Source organism: Pygoscelis adeliae, unplaced genomic scaffold (assembly GCF_000699105.1).
Source record: "Pygoscelis adeliae isolate BGI_AS28 unplaced genomic scaffold, ASM69910v1 Scaffold71, whole genome shotgun sequence".
NCBI lineage: Eukaryota > Metazoa > Chordata > Aves > Sphenisciformes > Spheniscidae > Pygoscelis > Pygoscelis adeliae.
Genome location: NW_008824356.1, coordinates 1,133,369 through 1,153,595, shown reverse-complemented (window position 1 = coordinate 1,153,595; position 20,227 = coordinate 1,133,369). Strand labels below are relative to the sequence as shown.

The following is a 20,227-nucleotide window of genomic DNA, read 5'->3' as shown; positions in this document are numbered from 1 at the left end:
GTTTTTTAAATTTATATCATTTCCCTTCCTCAGAAGTTTTCTAAGCTAATGAATTCAATCCCTCTTTATCCAAGAGTTACTATTATTGTCATATGCAGTATCTTTTCCAATTCTTTTCTACTCTAAGGCAGACTGATGCGAATTGTAACTAGTATTCAAACCATGTGTACACCATGGAATTACATAATAGCATGATTTTCCCCCATATCACTCACTCTCATAACTCTTTTCTTTTTGCTTCCTTGATAGCAAGTATTGAGAGTTGAAGTTTTCAGACAGCTGTCTATGATGACTTTAAAGCCTCTTCCTGAGTGACAACAGCTATACTAATATTTAGCCTGCTGAAAAGGCACACAGTATCTGCCCACTTGACATTCGTAGCCAGGTTCCACTATCACTGTTCTGTCTACATTTCTGAATAGATGCTACCTAATCACAGCAAGTCTGTCTCTTCCCAGTACAATTCCTTCCCCTTCAGTGACCAATCGAACTTTTCAGGAATCATTCTCCACTACAATAGCTGAGACTATCATTCCCATACTTACCTTTGCAAATTTTGTGATTTTTATCATTCTGTAATTTTATTCCACAGATCAACCTGGTGTACCTCTTCTCAACCCCTATGCTACCCAGACTACAGAAGACTAAAGGAACCGCCACCTTACTGATCCAGAATAACAATTTCTATGTACACCTAGAATATATGTAATTACAGAGCAAAGAACCCAAACTCTTTTCAAGAAGAGTCTAGCACTAAATTTACTTACATAAAATACATTTAAAATTCTACATTTAATGTGTTCTTATCTGTGCATATCAACACCGGCATTTAAGTATCCGTGACATTCAATTCCCTCACTTAAAACCAGAACCAAAAGTAAGTGTGTAACTGCTTCTTGTAATGATTTTATTGAACATTTCAATATCCTATAAAAGCAAGCAGTGTACGAAAATAAGCAGCACTTTTAGAAAGACTCAAAAAAATACGAAGCTCTCATCCAATGCTGAATTAGCATTTCTATAATTTACATTAACCAATTATTAAACAAGCTCTCAATCATTTTATGAAGTGTCACTCAATCACATATTTCATGGCCTGTTCATTTCGAAAAAAGAATAAGACTTCAATTAATATGACATGACAAATGTGCCTAGGAAAGGTAGGTGCATTCTTTACTTCATTAAAAATGGGTGACATCTGAAGATACTCCAATTTTCCAGGCTTATTAGCTGTTTGGTCATTTGGGGCCTGGAGAAAACTAGGGGAATAAGCGGAGCAGCATAAGTAGCCTAAGTGCTCTGCAAAAGATATTGACATCTTGGTCCTATCTACATTGTTTAGGAATTCTTTACATAATTCCCATGATGTTTCCTTTGAAGAGATACCTTAATTAGCAATACAGCTCAAGTGCACAACATGTGTTTATGAATATTTCAAAACATATTTGTTTACACTTTTCAGTGATCCTCACACACTAATAAATTAATGTATGCACTCCTCCTCCATCCGTCTGGTAGTCACATCTTCCATTAGGAGAAACAACTGATGCCTGTTTTCCCCTCCTCTCGAGTGTGGATACTGTTTCCTCCCTGTTGATTAATTCCAAAGTTGCAAAACACAAACTGGTGTACAGTTTCCTAAATTCTGAAACCTATTCTACGCCAGTTTTGAAGTGATCACAGAAGGGATCCTCAGGAGGTCATCTAGTCCAACCTGCTGCTTAAACATGGGTCAACGCTGAATTCAGATTGGGTTGCTTATCTAAATCTGATCTTGAATATCTCCAAGGACAGAGAGCCGACAATCTCTTTGGGCAACCTGAACCAGTGCTTAAATAATCCTCAGAGCAAGAGTTTTTCCTTTCTTTCTAGTTGCAACCTCGTATTTTTATGATCATTGCCTCTAAACCTGCTGCCACGTACTTCAGTACTTTAGCGTGGCTGCACCTTCTCAGTGACCTCCTCATAGGTATGGAAAGCCACTTCTGGGTATCTCCTCAGCCTTTCCCTCTCCAAGCTGAACAAACCCACAGGTCAGGAGCTCCAGCCCCTGACCCTCTTCTGCCAGACTCAATCAAGTTTGTCAACACCCTTCTTGTAGTATTTCAGATGAGGTCTAACAAATGCAAAGTAAAAACGAATAATCACTTCTGTTGCTGTAGTGCCTACGCTTCTGTTGGGACAGTCTAACACAGAAGGCATCATTAGCAGGATGCACTACTGACTCATGCTTAGCCTATTCTCCACCACAACCCCCAGATCCTTTTCAGCAGCATTGCTATCCAGCCAGTCAAGTCCTCAGCATGTACTACTGCAGGGGTTTAGTCCTTGCAATTCTAGTTGCAGGACTTGGCATTTGTCCTTGCTGAATTCCATCAGGTTCCTGTTGTCCCATTCTTCCAGCTTGTCTACATTCCCCTGAACAGATGCCCTGGCCTTGAATATATTAACCACACCACCCACTCTAGGATCACTCACAAATTTGATGAGGGTACAAAATGTATTGTAGGGCTATTTAACTCTATTGTTACTGTATCTATCCAGAATCAAGAGTAACAGAATCACGGGCTGTGCATTTTTTTTGCTAAACATACAGTTTCATGGGCAGTTGAGTCAACTTAACTGATCATTACGACTGAAAAAGATGGTCTGACTCCCTGCCTCATCAACCACTGTTTCTGCCCTTCCCTTGCTCCTAGCTGCATAGTCCTGCTCCCTACCTTGCACTTGTTTTGACACACATTTGACCCTTAACTTACCAGCTGTAATACTAAACAGCAGGACCTTGTCTATTTTTGCTGATGGAGTTTTCCAAGACAGTGAACTCCACTGATTCAGAGACGCCTGACAAGTGCCCAAAATGAAAAGTGGCAGAAGCATACAGCAGGAGAGGATCTCACTGGCTATTACACTGTTTCTTATGAAACTACCCTAAGAACACTGGGCCTCGTACACCAGGCCGAGAGGGATGGCCACTCTTGTCCCATTCTGTTCTCTCTGTCCAACAGAAAAGACTCCTAAAAGCTTCTAGCTCTCCCAAGCCCTTTGAATAAAAGGGGAGATAATCCATCTTGAATGTTTGGATTTTGCAGCCACTACGAATATATTGCAATGATTTACCAGCCTTTTTACCTCAAGTGGCGCTGCTGACTCATTTTCTTTGCCTATTTCTACCCAACTCATTCTCTGGAGACAAACTTTGCATTATCTATACTTTCAATGTCAAAATCTGGCCTCATGGCAGATTCAGTGTAAGAGACCTGGGTATAACTTAGGTGAGAGGGAAATTCACAGAAGGCAATAGTCTTTTACTCGAATTACCTCCAAAATTGTAAATTTAACATCATTTCAAAAAGGCATAAATATCAAAGGCAGTAATTACTACACATATATCGAGTACGCAATTTTTAATTTCACCTCCCATAGCTGTCCACAGAGACCATGGGAGACATTAAATGAGATGTGGCTCTGTCAAATTCCTTCTTCCTTCTTTATTCCATTCCTTGTCTCACATACATTGAGTAGCTAAATTATTAAAATACGTATTATTCTAATAAGCTTCTCTTCCCTCAATTGTTTAATGTAGAATTAACACTATATTAATGCTATCAGTTTTCTATTAAGTACGGAATCTAAAACTTCTAATCTTGTCAATGAAGCACATGGATATCAATATTCTACAAAGATTTTTTTAAACATATTTGAAAACCCAAAGAAAAAACATATTAAAATACTGCTATTATTATTAGCGTTGAATACAGTCAAGAGTTAAATTTATTAAATGGCAAAACTGTGCTAGTATTTGTAATACTAATTTGATGCCTCCTTCCTTGGTAAACAGAATGAAACATAACTTATACCAAACTTTTCACCAATGCATAATGATGCATACAAAAAGTAAATCCAAAATACCAATTAAAAGAATACTGAAATATTAAAGAAACCCTCATATGGTAATACTATCAGTTAGCATGAGTAATTTTTGCCCATATTATTATAAGTTTGGGAAAATTAAAAACTAATCAATAACAGTACGTGTTGAATAGCACACAAACAGTACTTGAAATTAAATTCGTGGCACATAAAACAGCATAAAAATGTTACTAACAAAACACTCGAGCTACAAACTTGCCATAAACGTAAACTTTTTACACTTACAAAAATTAGACATTCAATAGATATTTTTACATGGTATTGCAATATAAAATTCAAATCACACCAACATTTTGTTGAAGTTAAACATTAAATTAGCCTTCAGAAATCTGCGTTCCTCTCTAACAAAACTGATATCAGAGTATCAGAATATCATCCTTACTCTCTACATGATAATTCTTAGAGAAACACAGAATTCATGCTATTAATACAATTAAACAGTTTAACTTCAAAAATTATCTCAATTCTGCTGCCTACATTTAGAAAAAGAGTTGTACTAAAAAAAATGAATGGCCTAGATTGGATAGAATTTTTTTTTCCTAGCACATCTTATCATAGCACCATTACTTCTATACAAAAACAGCCACTACAATTTTCTTAAAAATCAAAACTGAACTCTAGTTTCCCTGCTAAATACATTTCCATAAGTCTAGTTTGCAGAAAACCAATACACTTTAAAAGTTCATTTCAAGTGATGCAACAACATGACCTTCTATTCAGTCCATCAGGAGAAAGCAACAACAAAATACACCAGAACAACTCTATCATCAAAATCTTCTTTTGAAAGCCCGTAACTGAAAATAACTACTAATGTCAAAAAGTCAATTTAAGTAGCTGCCCTCAAGAGCAAGTTACATGCTGATTTGCAAAGAATGTGACAGAGGTAAAAGCATACAAACATCAGCAGCTTATACATTATGCTATGTCACTAATGATAGAAAAGTGTTCATACAGTCTGTAAAAGGTTACAGATAAGACCACAATATCTTTACCAGAAAATAAGTTTTCCTGAAAACATTATACATTTATACCAAGACGTTCAGTGGAAAACTGAACTTACTTACCTGAGAGATAAAAATTCTTTTGATCATCTTGTTCAATGAACCAACAAGAGCAAGCTCTGACAACCAACCAAAAGATTACTCATCCTGCTATAACTACAATGAATTCAAAAATGAAAGGCTTGGATAGAGAAAAGGTTTTCCTATAATCATGGACCACATGTGAATACACAAGCAAAGTTTGTTTACAATATTTAGCCAAGCTTTCCTCATTCCTTATCCAGACGTGACAGTGTGACTAAATTTAAGATAATCTTACATGGTATTGTACGAAATTTTTTTAATCAATAGGTCCCAACAAGACAAAGTATTATGTGCTATTACTGCTTTGTACTATTAGTATCAGCAACAGTACACGCTGCTGCTGAAATGGAGGTTCTGATACATACTTACTGCTTATTAGGTTTAGATCTGCCCAAGTATTAACCACTTCGTTCCCTCAGTTTCTACTTCCAATACTATCAAAAAGATTCCAAAGGGATTCAAGCCCTAGATTATCTTTCAAAAACAGAAATTAGTTTACTCCATAAAGCTAAACCAGTTCAGAATAAAACTTCTTGTTGGAAAATATCAAACTAAACAGGAACACACAGAAAATACCTACATCTGTAGGCCCTGACTTAGGATCCCTTATCTCTACCAGATCTCCCTTTACCCTGACAGGATCCATATGGCTCCTTCAAAAGAAAAATTGTTGATTTATAAAAGGCTAGAACTTTTCAGCTCCTGGATTTACTTTAATTTTTCCAGATTGTCCCTCTTCTACTGATGCACGCTTTTTTTTTTTGGTGAGGATATTCCAGAACAGTATGGTAAAACAAAAATCTGACGGTATTTTCTACATGCACTCAATTCTTTAAGGTTTATGGTGGAGCAAGAATCTTCAAAGACACTTTCTGATGTTATCTTCTCATCTAAGCATCCAAAACAAAGCAGAGAAAACTCTTTTTCACACTGCATACTTTCTAGCCTCAGTCACAATTTAGATGAGTGGGTACAAAGCACCGTCTTGTATAATTTCATGAGGCAGAGACAGGGCACATTATACATTAATATTAGCCCTTCAATTTGAGATTAATATCTTTGCAAAAAACCTACAATTCCACCACAATGCAAATTACGTGTGGTAATACAAAGGGAAGGAGCTGAAGTCCACGAAAGTACCTTAAAAGGAAAAGCTAAACAAATATGTCCTCTGTAAGAGAAATATACTGATTAGCCTCACTCAAGAGGAGTTGAAGACGACCGCACTTCTTGATTAAAAAGACAACACTAGTAAACACTGGTATTAAGTTCAGTAAGTACCAATAGCAGGCTGACTTGCTAAGAGACAGCTGAAGTACTAGATGACTCCCCAGGGCCAAGCAGCTGACAAAATAGCTTTATCAAATAGGAGTGGTACCATTCTGGACTCCAGCCTGAAGCCAGATCCTGACTTGCCTTCTGCAGACGGATCATCTCCAAAACTGTATTTGTGGAATTTTCTCTCAGACAGTCCCCAAGTCAGTGATGTGAGTCTATCTCAGTACAGGATTTGGAGGCAATGCAAGTGAACATCTTCCTCTCTCAAAGGCAAGAAATACGTTCTATCAGAACACTGCTTGAAACTCAAATACCTACAGAATATTAACCCAATATAAAAATAATACACACCAAAAATAAAACTCCCACAGCCAAATATGGAAGTTGAAAAGAACAACCAAAGCTACTTACAGAGAATCCAGAGCAGGAGAAAGAAAGTTGTAATACAGATCAAAAGTAGAGGTTTTGGTTCCATCTTTACCAAGTACTTAACAGAAACAGCACGACAACTACTGTCTTCACAGCCACAAACAAAGCATGCAGATGGCACAATGTTTGTCCAGCTTACACATATGGCTAGAATTAAAATTCTCCAGCTTTCAGTAGCTGCACAGCAGTATCCCAGGATGAACTAACGTATACTGAACCAGCTAAAGGAAAAGCAGTACCTCCTGAGTCACCACTTTTTAGGAGCCCCTCACATTTTGAACACATCAGCAGCTTAACTAAACATCTTATCCTTCAAAGACAGGTCATTAGAGGAGAATAAAAGTGTTAAATCTTCTGGGTGCTTGAGTTATTTGATCACTATGAGGAAAAAAAGACAAAGAATCATGTTCCCACACTATTATAGTTCTCACTCTCACCCCATAAGCTTTGTTTCAGAAGTCTACCACAAAGTCAACAGATATCAGACAACATTACTTTTAAGCAAATACAATTTTCTTTAGATCTGGATTTATAATTTTGTTGTTTGAAAGTATTCTTACAAAGTTAAACATGCTCAAATTTAAGATATTACTTCTAGATTCTACAAACTCTTCGAAAAGTCATTTGGTCTTCATTACTGGTGAATGTCTGTTTTACATAGCTATACATAGTACCTGTATGTAGCCATTTTTAAAGAACACAAATTCAGACAGTGACTCACCCATAAAATTATGGTGGTTTGTTTTTGTTTGTTGGGTTTTTTTGCTACATACAATAGCAAATACAAAAAAATATATTAAACTGTCTATACCACTCTATCACTCCTTGCCCTTTTCCTCCTTCCCCATTTTTTCCTGGGTGAGGTGTGGAAAGCAAAAGCAAGAGGGAGGAAAATACAGCTCTTACCTTTAGGCAAGGAATCAATAGGAGGTAAAGGTTAAAGACTTATACTTACATATTTACTTATAAAGATTCATACTTACATCTCTGACTCCCAAAAGATCAGTGCCTGAGGTTTCACCTAATTTTTTTTATTACAATAATGTAATATATGTCTGCAAAAACAGCTATTAGGCTCACTACCTGTAGTAGCTCTTCTGGAAACACTATTCTTATAGATGGCAGTAAAACTGAATTTTAGTTTAAGAAAACCTTCAGTTTTACTTTTGCTAAAACTGCTACTGTCATCTTACAGCCAAAATTGTATTACAGAACTAAGAAAATGTTGAAAAAAGGTGCTGTTTTACTTTATGCTAAACAATATCAAACTGCAGACACCCATCAAAAGATGGTCCTGCTCATGTTTCAGCTCCAGTCAGTCAGTCTCACGCTCTCATTTGCTTCAAGTATAGCAATACAGCATGTATGCAACTTCAGAGCAAGCAAGATCTGCACACTAACTGAAAACTAGTGCTCGCCATCTTTAAAAACAAAAAAGAAAACATCAAACAAAACCCAACCACAAGTCACTCCCAAACCTCAAAACACCTCCCCACTCCCAAATGCAGTCTTCTGTCGGACCAGCAAGATCATCCTACTCGCCTCATGGTCACACAGTAAATAGGCTGAAAGCAGCAAGAGAGGGGACAAACACACAACCAGGGAGCCAGGGAGAAAGGAGAGAGATGAAAACCATACTGTGAAATTTCACCATCGTGCAAACACATATATGTTAATATTTTACCTTAAACTAGAAATCTGCAAGTTAGATTGCTTTTTTTTCATACAGAATTACACAGTATTCAGAAAAGAAATGTTTCCATCTCTGTAACAAGTTAAAATGCAAAACTAGGTTTACCAGCAAAAAAAAGAAAGCAAGCTGACTAATTATGCCATACCAAGTACCTGTTTTCTGCAATTGGAAAAAGTGGATTTCAGAGCTTTTTAATATATGAAGTAAAATACAGTGGCAAGAGAGACATGTAAGACTGGAATGCCATTGGGTTAAAAGTCATTTGGCATTAGAAAATGGTATCAGTTTTTTAAATTACAGGAAATAAATGTTAAACTTCAATGTTTGTCAAAAAGAAATTAAATATTTGTGCAAATAAAGACAAAAGACCATCACATATTAAACATACTATTTAGAGAACATATTCTACTTTAAAAATGTGCTTTTCCCATAATTATTTATTTCTAGGATAAAATTCTAGAAGTACTTTAAAACAAAATGAGAGGTTTTACTCGTTATGCAAAGTGGGAGAGTCTTTCCTCCAGTAGTTCTCTTATCTTACCTGTATCTTCAATGAATTGCACACATTTTTCAACAAACAGAGGTATCGGTTTCTCAGGTGTAACCAGATCCTGTAGTGGCATCCCAAAGTAATTACTTTCCCAGTTTCTACGGATTGGAGGATTGAATGTCTTAGTTTTCTTTTTCGGCTACAACAAAACAGAGTTATTTAAGTAATATTCAAGTAGTATTTTAACTATTGTTAGTTAAAATGTAGTGTATATATATTGCAACTATTCAGTAAAAACAAACATCATACATCTATCAGACATTAAAATTCCTCCATGGCAAACCGAATAAGAGTGTACTTTTAAAATAGCAGACATTAGATAAAAAGCACTCAAATAACTTCTAATAGATTTAGTCATTTTTGTACCACATTAGGAACAGGATGACCCAATGCACCAGTAATTGAAATACCATGGGAACAAAAATAAACACACTACTTGTTTAGAGTGCTATGACAAGACTTTACATACTAACTTTCAGCACCACTCACAAAGGAATCTACATGAATCACATTTGAACCACACCTCTATAGAAATTTTTAGGATAAGATTGTGAGGTGTCATATCACCAAAAAAAAAATTGAGCGTCTTCTGTATGCATCTTATTAAAGATACTAAATAATCTTTATATTGCAGCTATGCTAGAAACATGATGATGCAGAATGTATAGCAACCAATGTCAGAGTTAGACAGGCAGGCACTCCTATTAAGCATGATTGCTTTGTTACAGGCACAGGATTTTAGCCAATAGGAGGTTTGCACCCCATCAAATCTACTAAGATGATGAGTTTCATATGGAGTTTTCTTGTTTGTTTTGATACACCCCCGTCCCCCAATAGAGACTTTTATCAGTTCAACTGATAAATCACCTTTGAATGATTACAAGAATTATACTGTATCAGATACCATGTTTCATCTCTGAATGTTGATGAAAATATTCAGAGATGGCCATATAAAGTAGTCAATCTATTGGCGGTACTGTGGCAACTGAATTTGGAAACTGAATGAACACCACCATTAAAATCTAGCATTTTATCTCTTAAGTTTATATACAGTAAGAAGTTAGTTAAAAGCAGTTACGTTTTCATATAAAAGCTCTTCAGCCAACATCTTATAGTACAAAATAAAACAAAAAGCAAACCAGCCAGATTTAAATTTAATAACAAGGTTTCTAGAATTTTATAATTTATAGTAAGACTACACCTCAATTAACTATTGACAAAACATGTCTCCTTTCTATGTTTTACATCTAGAAAAGTATTGACTTTCAATCTGTGTAAATAAAAAAAACCCAAAACCAAAACGGTTAACTTCCAGACTTTTGTACCATCAAATTTACTTATCAGTCCTTACAAACTGCCTAGAACTTCAGGTTAGCAAGGTACGTATTCATGATTGACTTGCCCACTGAGAATTAATGAGACGAAGTTGAACTCTAGAGGGAGAAGTGAAAACTACAGCCTAAAGAACATTTCTCCAACCATCACCCTACAGCACCTGTGGAACTTCTCCAACACTTGATAAAAAAATTTGTTAATCAAAGCCTTTCAATAACCTAATTAAACAAGTAAGGCTTTTTATGCAGAATGCCTCTTTGTAAGACAGCTTGTGCTTCTTGAAATCAGCAGCAGAGTACCCGTGATTGACCACAGTAACAGAAGGTTAACAAAAAATTAGGCTTATCTTTCAAATTTGGGATTTCTAGAAAAGGTTTGGCACTTATAATTTAGAAAGAAGGAACATTTATTATAGAGTTCTTCAAAACATGAGAAAGAAATTGCTCTCCAGCAATTCATGTCTCCAAGTTTTACATTAACTGAAAATTTAGTAAAAAGTTTAGGGGAAAAAAGCTTCGGATAAAACTTTAGGATAAACTTTCATGACTAAAGCAGACAGTATCTGAAAGCATTCTTTTCAACTGTCAACTCTTTGCATAACATTAATCATCTTGGGTAAGATATCAATGGTTCAACCAGTATGTGCCTTCAGATTAGAAACAGCTTTTTCTTCTTTCTTCTCCCCTGCTTTGAAGTCCCCAGTACTCAAACTAGTTCATTGGCCATGTTCTCTTTAGTGGCAAAAACGTATTTATTTACACAACAAATGTGCCTAGTTCTGATGAGCAGCAGCTGAAAGGGTGAAGCTGAAGCTAAAGGACATGTAAAACTCAGTGAAAACGTTTTTGTCAAATGCTGAATGAAAGATCATTTTAGAGATACATACATTAACACAATGAAAAAAGCAAAAACAAATTGAAATTATTTTTTTTCCAAGGTGGTCCATGCATATCCCCACTATCTTAGAATAAATGCAGCAACACTCAGACTGTGTATTTCAGACCCAGCAGACAGAAGACGACTGTGTCTCTTTGATTAAGACATAATATTAGCATAACATAATTAAATATAAACAAATTTTGTTGGTGTGAGTGGAAAGCAGTCTGGTTAAAGGAATAAACTAGGATTTTACAGAATTTTTATGACAATTATAATAGTAATGAATATTATTATCTGTGTAGAATACCTGGAAATTGTATGAAATATCAAATATGTCTGCAAAGCCAGAATAAAGAATGTTTTTCTTTAGTAACTGTCCTGCGTTTAGAAGAATGGCTGTAAGGGACTGAGTTATGAAGTATGACACTCTACACTCAAAAAAGCAGAAATGTTTCTTAGATGAAATGTCTACCTGAAACAATCAGTTTCATCTCCAATTTGGAAAGTGAGAATTTGTCTAAAGAATTTAAAGAAGAATAAATAATAAAAGAATAAAGAAAAAAAGAAAAGAAAAAACCCTGAAGTCCTTTTCAAACTGTCTAGAAGTAGAGTAGAAAAGATGGTTGTTGCAGGGCTATTCCATAAACATGAAATTAGGATTTCACAAGGCAGACAGACAAAGTTACAATAACAATTTTATCAGCTATTTCCTATTATGTATCATTATGTATTTTGTCTCTCTCCTGTCCAATATTTATTAAAATACCTCTCTATGATTTCCCTTCCTTTTGGGGCATGTGAGTGGGTAAACTCTCCAATGATAGCGCAGATCAAATCTGCCTGGAAATAACACTATCTGCACGATCTTCACAAAAAAAACCCTTGGCAAATTAACAACAAGACTTTAAGGTATTAAAAAACCACCATGTTATTTCCTGATTTGAGACTTCCATACTCCTTACGTTGCATGTCTAGACTTCTTAAGCAGAGACCTCGTTCTGAACGAAAAGGCATGTTACTGTGCAAAAGACCTGATCTTTGTCAAAAGATTAACTGACTTTAGAAAAAACACACAGGTCTTATTTCTAACAAAAATAAGCGTTAGTGAAAGCTTTTTTTAATCCCTGTTCCCCACTCTGAGAAAATAGCAGCTCTTCTGATCCATCAATCATAGCATGGAACTTTTAAATCTGCTAGTCAAGATTATGAGTATCGTAATTTTTTCTGTGTAAAATTAACTTTTTAAAGTTCTCTAATGAAACAATATTTAAACAAAAACATTGTTAAACATTAAATTATTAATTTAGTTAAACAGCACCTGAAAAAGGTGAATAATTTCTAAATTCCTAGATTTTGGCAGAGAGATATGATTTTGCCACAAGTATTTTTAGTTCAACAGTTCTGCCCAATACACCTAGTCCGCACGATACAGCAGTCACCTAATACTGCATACAGTGAGCACTAATCTAGGCACAGTCAAAGACAATTTCCTATGTTGCTTCTACATCATAATAAAAAAAGGACTAATAGGCACCAAGTTAGAGAAGACAAGGACCAGCACAAAAGTTTTGTTAGCTAATCCTAGTAAAAAGCTCATTGTTTCACATACCACTGTTTCATGTTAGTAATTAAAACACAAGCCCAACACCATAAAGCTGAAATCCTTAGTTTTCATATAAATATGTTTTTTTTTAAAACTGGTTGCTACACTAATGTTGAGCTTTCCAGCATGGGTTTCACCACTTGCTTCTTGCCAAAGACAACTTCTCTTCATACCCTAACAGAGGTTAATGCCAAACCTCCAGCTGTCCTTAAATATTTTGGCAGGAAAGCATTTTAACTCTGAGAATCCCAAACTTGTCTTGCATTGCTGATACCAAAAGCATTTACCTGCAATATTGCTTTAATTACAGTAGTTTAATCACTGAAACATGTTGCAAAAATTAGCTGAAGAAGTCCTAATAAAAGACAAGGTAAACATGAAAACATTTATTCTAGCATGGCACAGTATCCAATTCTTGATTTCAAAACTAGAAATATTATTATAAAAAACATAAAACCATGAAAATGTAGATTTAAAGTATACTCAAGATTAACCCTCTTGACTGTAGGTAACAGGGAACCAGCTAAGCAGCACTCATCTTCTAGAGAGAAACTAGGCTGAGACTTCAGCCAGCTGTGAGTCTTGAGAGTACAATGCACTTAAATACAACCTTTTAAAATTAACTTAGAAAACGAAAAAACTGCCCAAACCTATCTGTCAAACCCCTTTATGGATGGGCGGCCTACTCTAGCAAGTCCTCCCTGTTCAAGAGGGGCTCCCCTTTTTTTCCTCTCACTTCCATCCCACCAGAACTACCATCATAATTTATTTATCAAAGGGGAAATTCAGCCACTTCTCTACCTCCCACACACTTTATTACTACTTTTAATACAAAGGAAGTTTTCTGCTTGCTTCATTTGCAGTCAGCCCTAGGGTCACAGAGGGCAAAGTCAATATTTTCAGGACTATTAAAATACTTCATAAAACCACGTACCATGAACAGCATTCATTTTATAGGCTTGACAAAGTATTTGTAATCCCCAATTCATGGCTAGCTTGTCAGAAACTATAGGATACATGAATAATGCAGATGATGGTCCCTAACAAGCTTTCTCTTTCTTCCCCTCATGCCTTCTGCCATTTTTAGATTTCCAGCTTGTTACACTAAGTTTTAAACTACAGAGGCTCAAGAAGGCATATGGCTCCAAATATGCATTTTAAGAGTGCTAAATTTGAACAGATGAAAACTGAAACTACAGATTTTGCTATTTCCTATACTCAGGGGGGAAAAAAAAAAGAAAAATCACTGCACATTCCAGTCTGAAGTAGACAGTGCTTTGCTAAGTCAACCATTGAATTTACACAAGAACAGCTGAACAAAAATGTAAGCTGATCTCCCACTTGTCACGTTTACCATAGTCTTATTAAAACTGAGATCAACACACATGGGTTATACAGTCCCTGACACTATTTCAGTAAATAGTTTCAACATAAAATTTCATATAGTTTTGAAATTATGACAGCAAACAAGTTTAAACATAGGAAAATAGATGTCAAACCTGCACTACTTATACTGTGTTCTAAAACAAGTCAGAGTAAGATATGTGAGAATTCATCTAGGTGCTAGTGGATTTTTCTTGCTGAAATAGAGACAAGTTTTCAGATTAATTTAAATTAAAAGGCATCTTACAATCATCTTGGTATAAAGGAAAATGAAAAGAACATAATTCACAATCTTCTTTGGAAGCAACAAATGTTGTTTGCAAACAAGGTTACAAGGCATAAAGTTTTATAGTGCTGTTTTTCAGATTTAATTTAACAACATAGCTGGAAACTCCAGTCACAAAAAAAAAAAAAAGAAAATCAGACCTTGAATAATGAAAATATTGGTCAAATAACAAATGTAGCGAAACTTTTTCAGATTTAATAATTTTTAAAAATGGCATGTCAAAGAATTATCACTGGTCAGTCAATTTACTATATTGTTTACAAGATCTCTGTAGATAGGATTTGTTTTCAGAAGTACTTAAAATTTCTTCCATACAAAAAAAAAAAAAGATACTCATACTAATCTTATTCCTACTTTTACAACTGTATTAACAAAATAATTCTTCTGTAACAAGGCAAGAAGCCTGCAGAATTTAGTTCAAGATGAGGCTCTGCCTTTCCCTTTGCAGAAATTTATTCAGGATATTTGCTGTTCTTGATATGCTGGGGAGGATAAAAAGTAAAACAACTATACTTTATAAGAGGGGCAAAAAATACAGCCTAAATTAGACACTCAACGTATCTCGAAGTGTTCACAAAGATAAGAGCTCTAAATTAGATGGGTAAATTTTTAATACTCATCAATTCCATTGTAAAGCTAAATAATAAGGGTATTAATTGTAACTATATGGAATAGCTACAGGTTTCCAGATCAGGCAGGCTTCCTGCTGTACGGGGAATTACTAAATTAAGACAAGGGTCACAAATAACTTGCAATTATTTAATGTAGTAATAATAATAATAGATAAAACAGTAATAATTGATAAATAATTTTAAAAATATTTCTATCAAGCTTGTTTACACATGAGAAGAATATCATGAGAACAATGAAAAGCCAAGGAGCACTGTGGTTTGGGCCTCGTATCAATGCATAAACTGCATGACAGTTGCAGCTTTAGGGTTACTGCACACACATGAAGAGGTTCCTCCTGTCTGAGATGTAAGAAGGCTTCCTCCAGCAAAATCCTTATCCTCCAGGAATGTTCACTGCCCTTTCACGTCCTGAAATTCTCTGCATTTTCTCTCTGTTGCTCCCTATCTCCAAAATTATCAAATTAAACTGAAGGCAAAATTAATTTATTACATGGCCTGCAAGGCTGCTGCTTTTAAAGAGACTGGTGTGTACCAACACACAATAGTATTCTACACTAGACCTTAGTATTACAGTGTTAAAGATTCTAATTGAGATAAGTATCTACTTGTAGTTCCCACTTGCAATTTTTGAAAAAAGACAGGGAGATGAATGAGCACACATCTCAGCTGGAGAGGCCTAACTTGGCAAAGTGGAAGCAGCTGAGGTAAAGTTGCCTATGAACACTGTGCTTAGTTCCTCCAAGTTTGTGAACACTGGTAAGGAAAGAAATAATCAAACATAGAAAGCATGCTGACATAGGGGAGAGTTTACTCTGGAAAATGCACTTAATCTGAGAGATAGTTTGCATAGTAACAGCAGAAAGGATGAGGTGCTTTTTCATAACAGAAACTTTTACAGAAAAAGTTCCATAGGGGGGAAAAAAGGCACATCATAGCTTAACAAATATTGGCATACAACATGCACTTGAAGCTTTCAAGCACGGTGTGCACACACAACTCCACGCCAACTTGGCTAAATAGTCCTATGACTCTGAAGCCAGTCCGCTTTCTTTTTCTCCTTCTCTCCACTTTTCTTCATATACTTCCCTACCAGAACAAGTTTAACAGTCCACTTGTTAACAGCACATGCAACGCCATACAATAATTTTTTCAGAACATTTAGAAACATGGTAATAACATAAAATAGGATAAAGGTGGGTGTATCAAGTTAGACTATGCTAGACTGATTCATCCTTCTCGATTGAAAACACATTCTTTTCTAAAGGCAAAGAAACTACAATGATCAGTTGGTTTTACCAATCTGGACTTTAGTAAGGTATTCAACAGTGGCATATAGGAAACTATTGTGACAAGTGGAATAACAGAAACAGAATGATATTCAACAACAAAAAGGACAAAGTCATAGACTAATGGAAAAATCATGCACTGGAATGTACATGTACTATAATGTACATGTACTGTGTGTGTACTATACATGTGTGTATGTACTATAACGTACATGTACCATAAACCACTTGTACTATACAGTAGGAAGTCATTAGCTGGAAATTACCAAGGACAAGAATAGGCCAAAGGTTCCTAAAGTGACAATAACTGCAGCTAATAAAAAGTTGGGTGCAACCACACAGTTGTGTCAGGTAGTAATTTCTAGTACAGATCAACAAACATTAAGATTACATGATGCACTGCTATGACATTCTTTGCAATACTGTACACAGTTTCAGTCATCCTCACTCAAAAACATAAGTTCAGAGGGAATTACAAAACCTTTTTTAATCTTCTAAAACTCAGGTCAAGAAGCAGCCGTATTCTGTTCACCTGTTTCGAGGTGACAGATTCCACAAAAGGAAAAAACATTTCAGGAGAAAGGTTACCACAAAGAAAGGTGAAAACTGGAAATTGCAAGAAGATTCTTCACCAATACAGAGGAAACAGAAGTTCTGGAGGAGTTTTACAGAATAGTGAGAATGAGGGGATAAAAGTTTTCAGAGGAATTATTCCTGTGATAATTGAAAACAGTGCTCAAGGATGGTTATTCCAGTTCTGACTACCAGTATATAGAAGCAAGATCTGAGAACACAAACACACTATTATGGACAGCAATGGGCAAATAATTCAGACCAAAGCACGCTTACTTAACTGGTCTGGGTTTCAAATTGTTTTAATTTCCTTTGGTAGTAAGCAATGTTAGAGGACCTTGCAAGTAACGTTACCTGCTCGCCACAGATTTGTCATTGCTATACTTTCCACAGTAAAACATTTTAATTTATGCTTCTGAATAGCAACAAGTAGAACAATTCTGAGTATTTACTTCTGCCTTTAATAACATGTGTTCACGATAGATTTTAGAGTTTGGTACATATGTGTTAGCAGATCAGTCAAACTACGGCTGTTAATTTCAGTGTTGTAAAAAGGAACTGTTGCTTTTCCTATTCTATTGTTTGCCAAAACTCCCTTCCTCCTTCCCATCCATCCAGCTCTTGCCTCCTTCCCTTCAGTTTTTGACTTGAATCCTAGGATCGCTCTACACCCATCCCCCGCCTCCCTATATCTGTCCTACTGCCCATACCTTTATATGAATTCATATTGTAAGTTGGGAGACTGGGGTCTGAAAGCATCAGGATAGAATGAGCATCCTTCAGCAAGGTCATGTCTCTTTCTTGAAACACATTATCATTAAATGTTTTCTTATTCTGGTCCTGTCTTTAAAACCTTTTCCAGAACCTCCAAGAGGAAAGTAAATAGCACTTTAAGAAACTTTCATTGTGTTTAACTTTAAAGTAATTGTCATAAATGAGGGGAAAAAAAAGCCAAACCCAAAAAAACCAAAACAAGCCAATGCCCCCAACACAATTTTTAAAAAAATTCTAAATGTAAAAATCTGCATAGGCAAACTCGGTCTCTACATGAAACCTGCTTTGCATAACTGAGAACTTAAGTGCAAAAACCACAAATGACTGTGCCTAGGAGCTTTCTGCAATACCATACAAGAAACCCACCCAGAAACACTACATCTCAAACTCCTCAAGCCAACAAAGATGACAGGAGTATCAAGAATGTTACATCCTATTTGAGCTATTTAAAAAGCAACAGCATGCTACAAAGCTGATTTAAAAAAAAAAAAAATAAATTTAAATTAAATTTTAAAAAAAGACCAAGTTGTAATCTTTGACGATGAGGACCTCAGACTTCAAAGGTTGTGTTTTTCCAAACAAAATCATTTTGTTCATAAGATTTCTGTATTTCAGAGTCACTATAATTATAGCAAGAATAGTTACACGTGTATCTTATGTTCCCTTTACATACTTCTAAATTGTTCAGCTGTATCAATAAGAGCTTTAAGAAATACTCAGAAAGAAGTACAAAAGTTTTATTTATCCCTTTCACATTCAAGGGGTCAAAATTATTAAAAAAAAAACAAAACAAAACAGCAAGCAATCTGTAAACAGTGGTGCACTAATATCCCTCACTTGGACTAAATAACACTCAGCAAGGAAAATATAATTTGAATCTTTTTTGAGTTTTTGTAATTACAGACTGCTAGCTGCTCATCTAAAACAACACAGGAAAACATGGTGAATTAAGTTCCAAAACTAATAAAACTGCCTCTCTCTTGCAAAAAAATCAACAGTTAAAAAAACCAAAAGAGTATATTACAAACTAGAATGACTCATCACATGAACTGGAACTACTCTCACTTCAACATAATGCAAGTCAACACACATAGAAGTCACTACTTATCAAAAGCAGTAAGCACTCAACATTCTTAGATATTTTGAATGCTTGCAAACATTTTAGCTATCAAGTTAAATTTGCTTTCTCTGTCATTAACATGATTTGTACTTCTACTATTAAAAGTTTTCCTGTGACTAATTTGAAAGTATCAGCCCTGGACCACAACTTGCAAGTAAAAAAAAAACAAAAAAAAAACAAAAAAACAAACCACCAAAAAACCCCCACCCAACAAAACCAAGAGGTACATTAAAGAAAACTTGAAACAACTCTTTTACTCTTCAAGAGCCTTAACGACTACAAAAATTTAAAACAGCCTGAAACTATTGACTCAGGCTGCCTCTCAACAGGCCAAAGCCAAAAGTAGAGGCTTTGGTAAAGATATCAGGGGGTTTCCTGAAACAATGCCAGGAAGATCAGATCCCACTATACTGGGTCTACACAGTTTAAACATAAATATCCAACTTGGAGGAGTTTTCTGTCAACTCAACACAGCTGAGACAGTAGGAAGATTATGAATATTATATTTCAATTTCTATATAGCCAGATTGTTTCAGTCAAAAGTATATAAATTATTCTTTTTAAAAACATTTAAGTTTCCCAAAAAGAGTAACTTCAAAGCATTTTTAACCATATGATTTTATACCCACAAGACATCATTATCTATGCTTATGAGTAAGCCTTAAGAAAATTTAGTGCCCTTTAAATCAGTCATGTGTAATTCAAATTATAGCTGCATACTAGGAAATGCAATTCAGAATTTAATCTATTAGTAAAATTTAACTATGGTGTAGTTGAACAAAACTTATTTCTAAATGCTATTCAAGTACTATCAGATTTAAGCTAAAAGGGACATTTTTAAAACGCTACAAAAGACAACATTACAAAGGTTGACTTATTTTGAGACAAGAAAGAAAGTATCTAACTGACCAGGTACACTCTTGATTTAACGTTAAACAAAAACTATATGCAAGACAATGATTGCTAGCCTAAAATTAAAATCTAAACTATAAAGAGTATACATCCAGTACCTATACCACAACACTACCTTGATATAATAATTTTTAAGACAGTAAGTCAAAAAATAAGTAACTATCAAGCATAAAGATCAAAATAAAAGGTGGACATTTTCCAAGCAGAATATCACATTATTATTTAGAAACTCACACTGGGCAGGCATTTTGTTCCCTTTATTTTGTTTGAGTAGAGAATTGTACAGGTAGCACAGCTTTCAATTTGATTATTTGCTTGCCCGCACCAGGAAAATGCAGCAGTCAGTAAAACCACTATACAAAGTCTCCTTTTCATGCTCTTGTTTTAGAGTTCCAGGCAGACAACTGAGCATTGAACAAGAAGCCACCCCTTTCATTCACCAGCCCTGAACTTAATTCCAACAGCCAGAACTGCAA

At 35.3% G+C, this 20,227-nt stretch overlaps 1 protein-coding gene across 1 annotated transcript in view; it reads right to left on the bottom strand.

The window, feature by feature from the left end:
* The window catches only part of ARHGAP5 (Rho GTPase activating protein 5), a 50,063-nt gene that overhangs the window by 19,340 nt on the left and 10,496 nt on the right, over positions 1-20,227 (bottom strand). Inside the window, exon 3 of the mRNA XM_009319362.1 lies at positions 8,960-9,107. Within this exon, the coding sequence (XP_009317637.1) occupies positions 8,960-9,107 (148 nt within the window). The remainder of the gene's footprint in view (positions 1-8,959; positions 9,108-20,227) is intronic.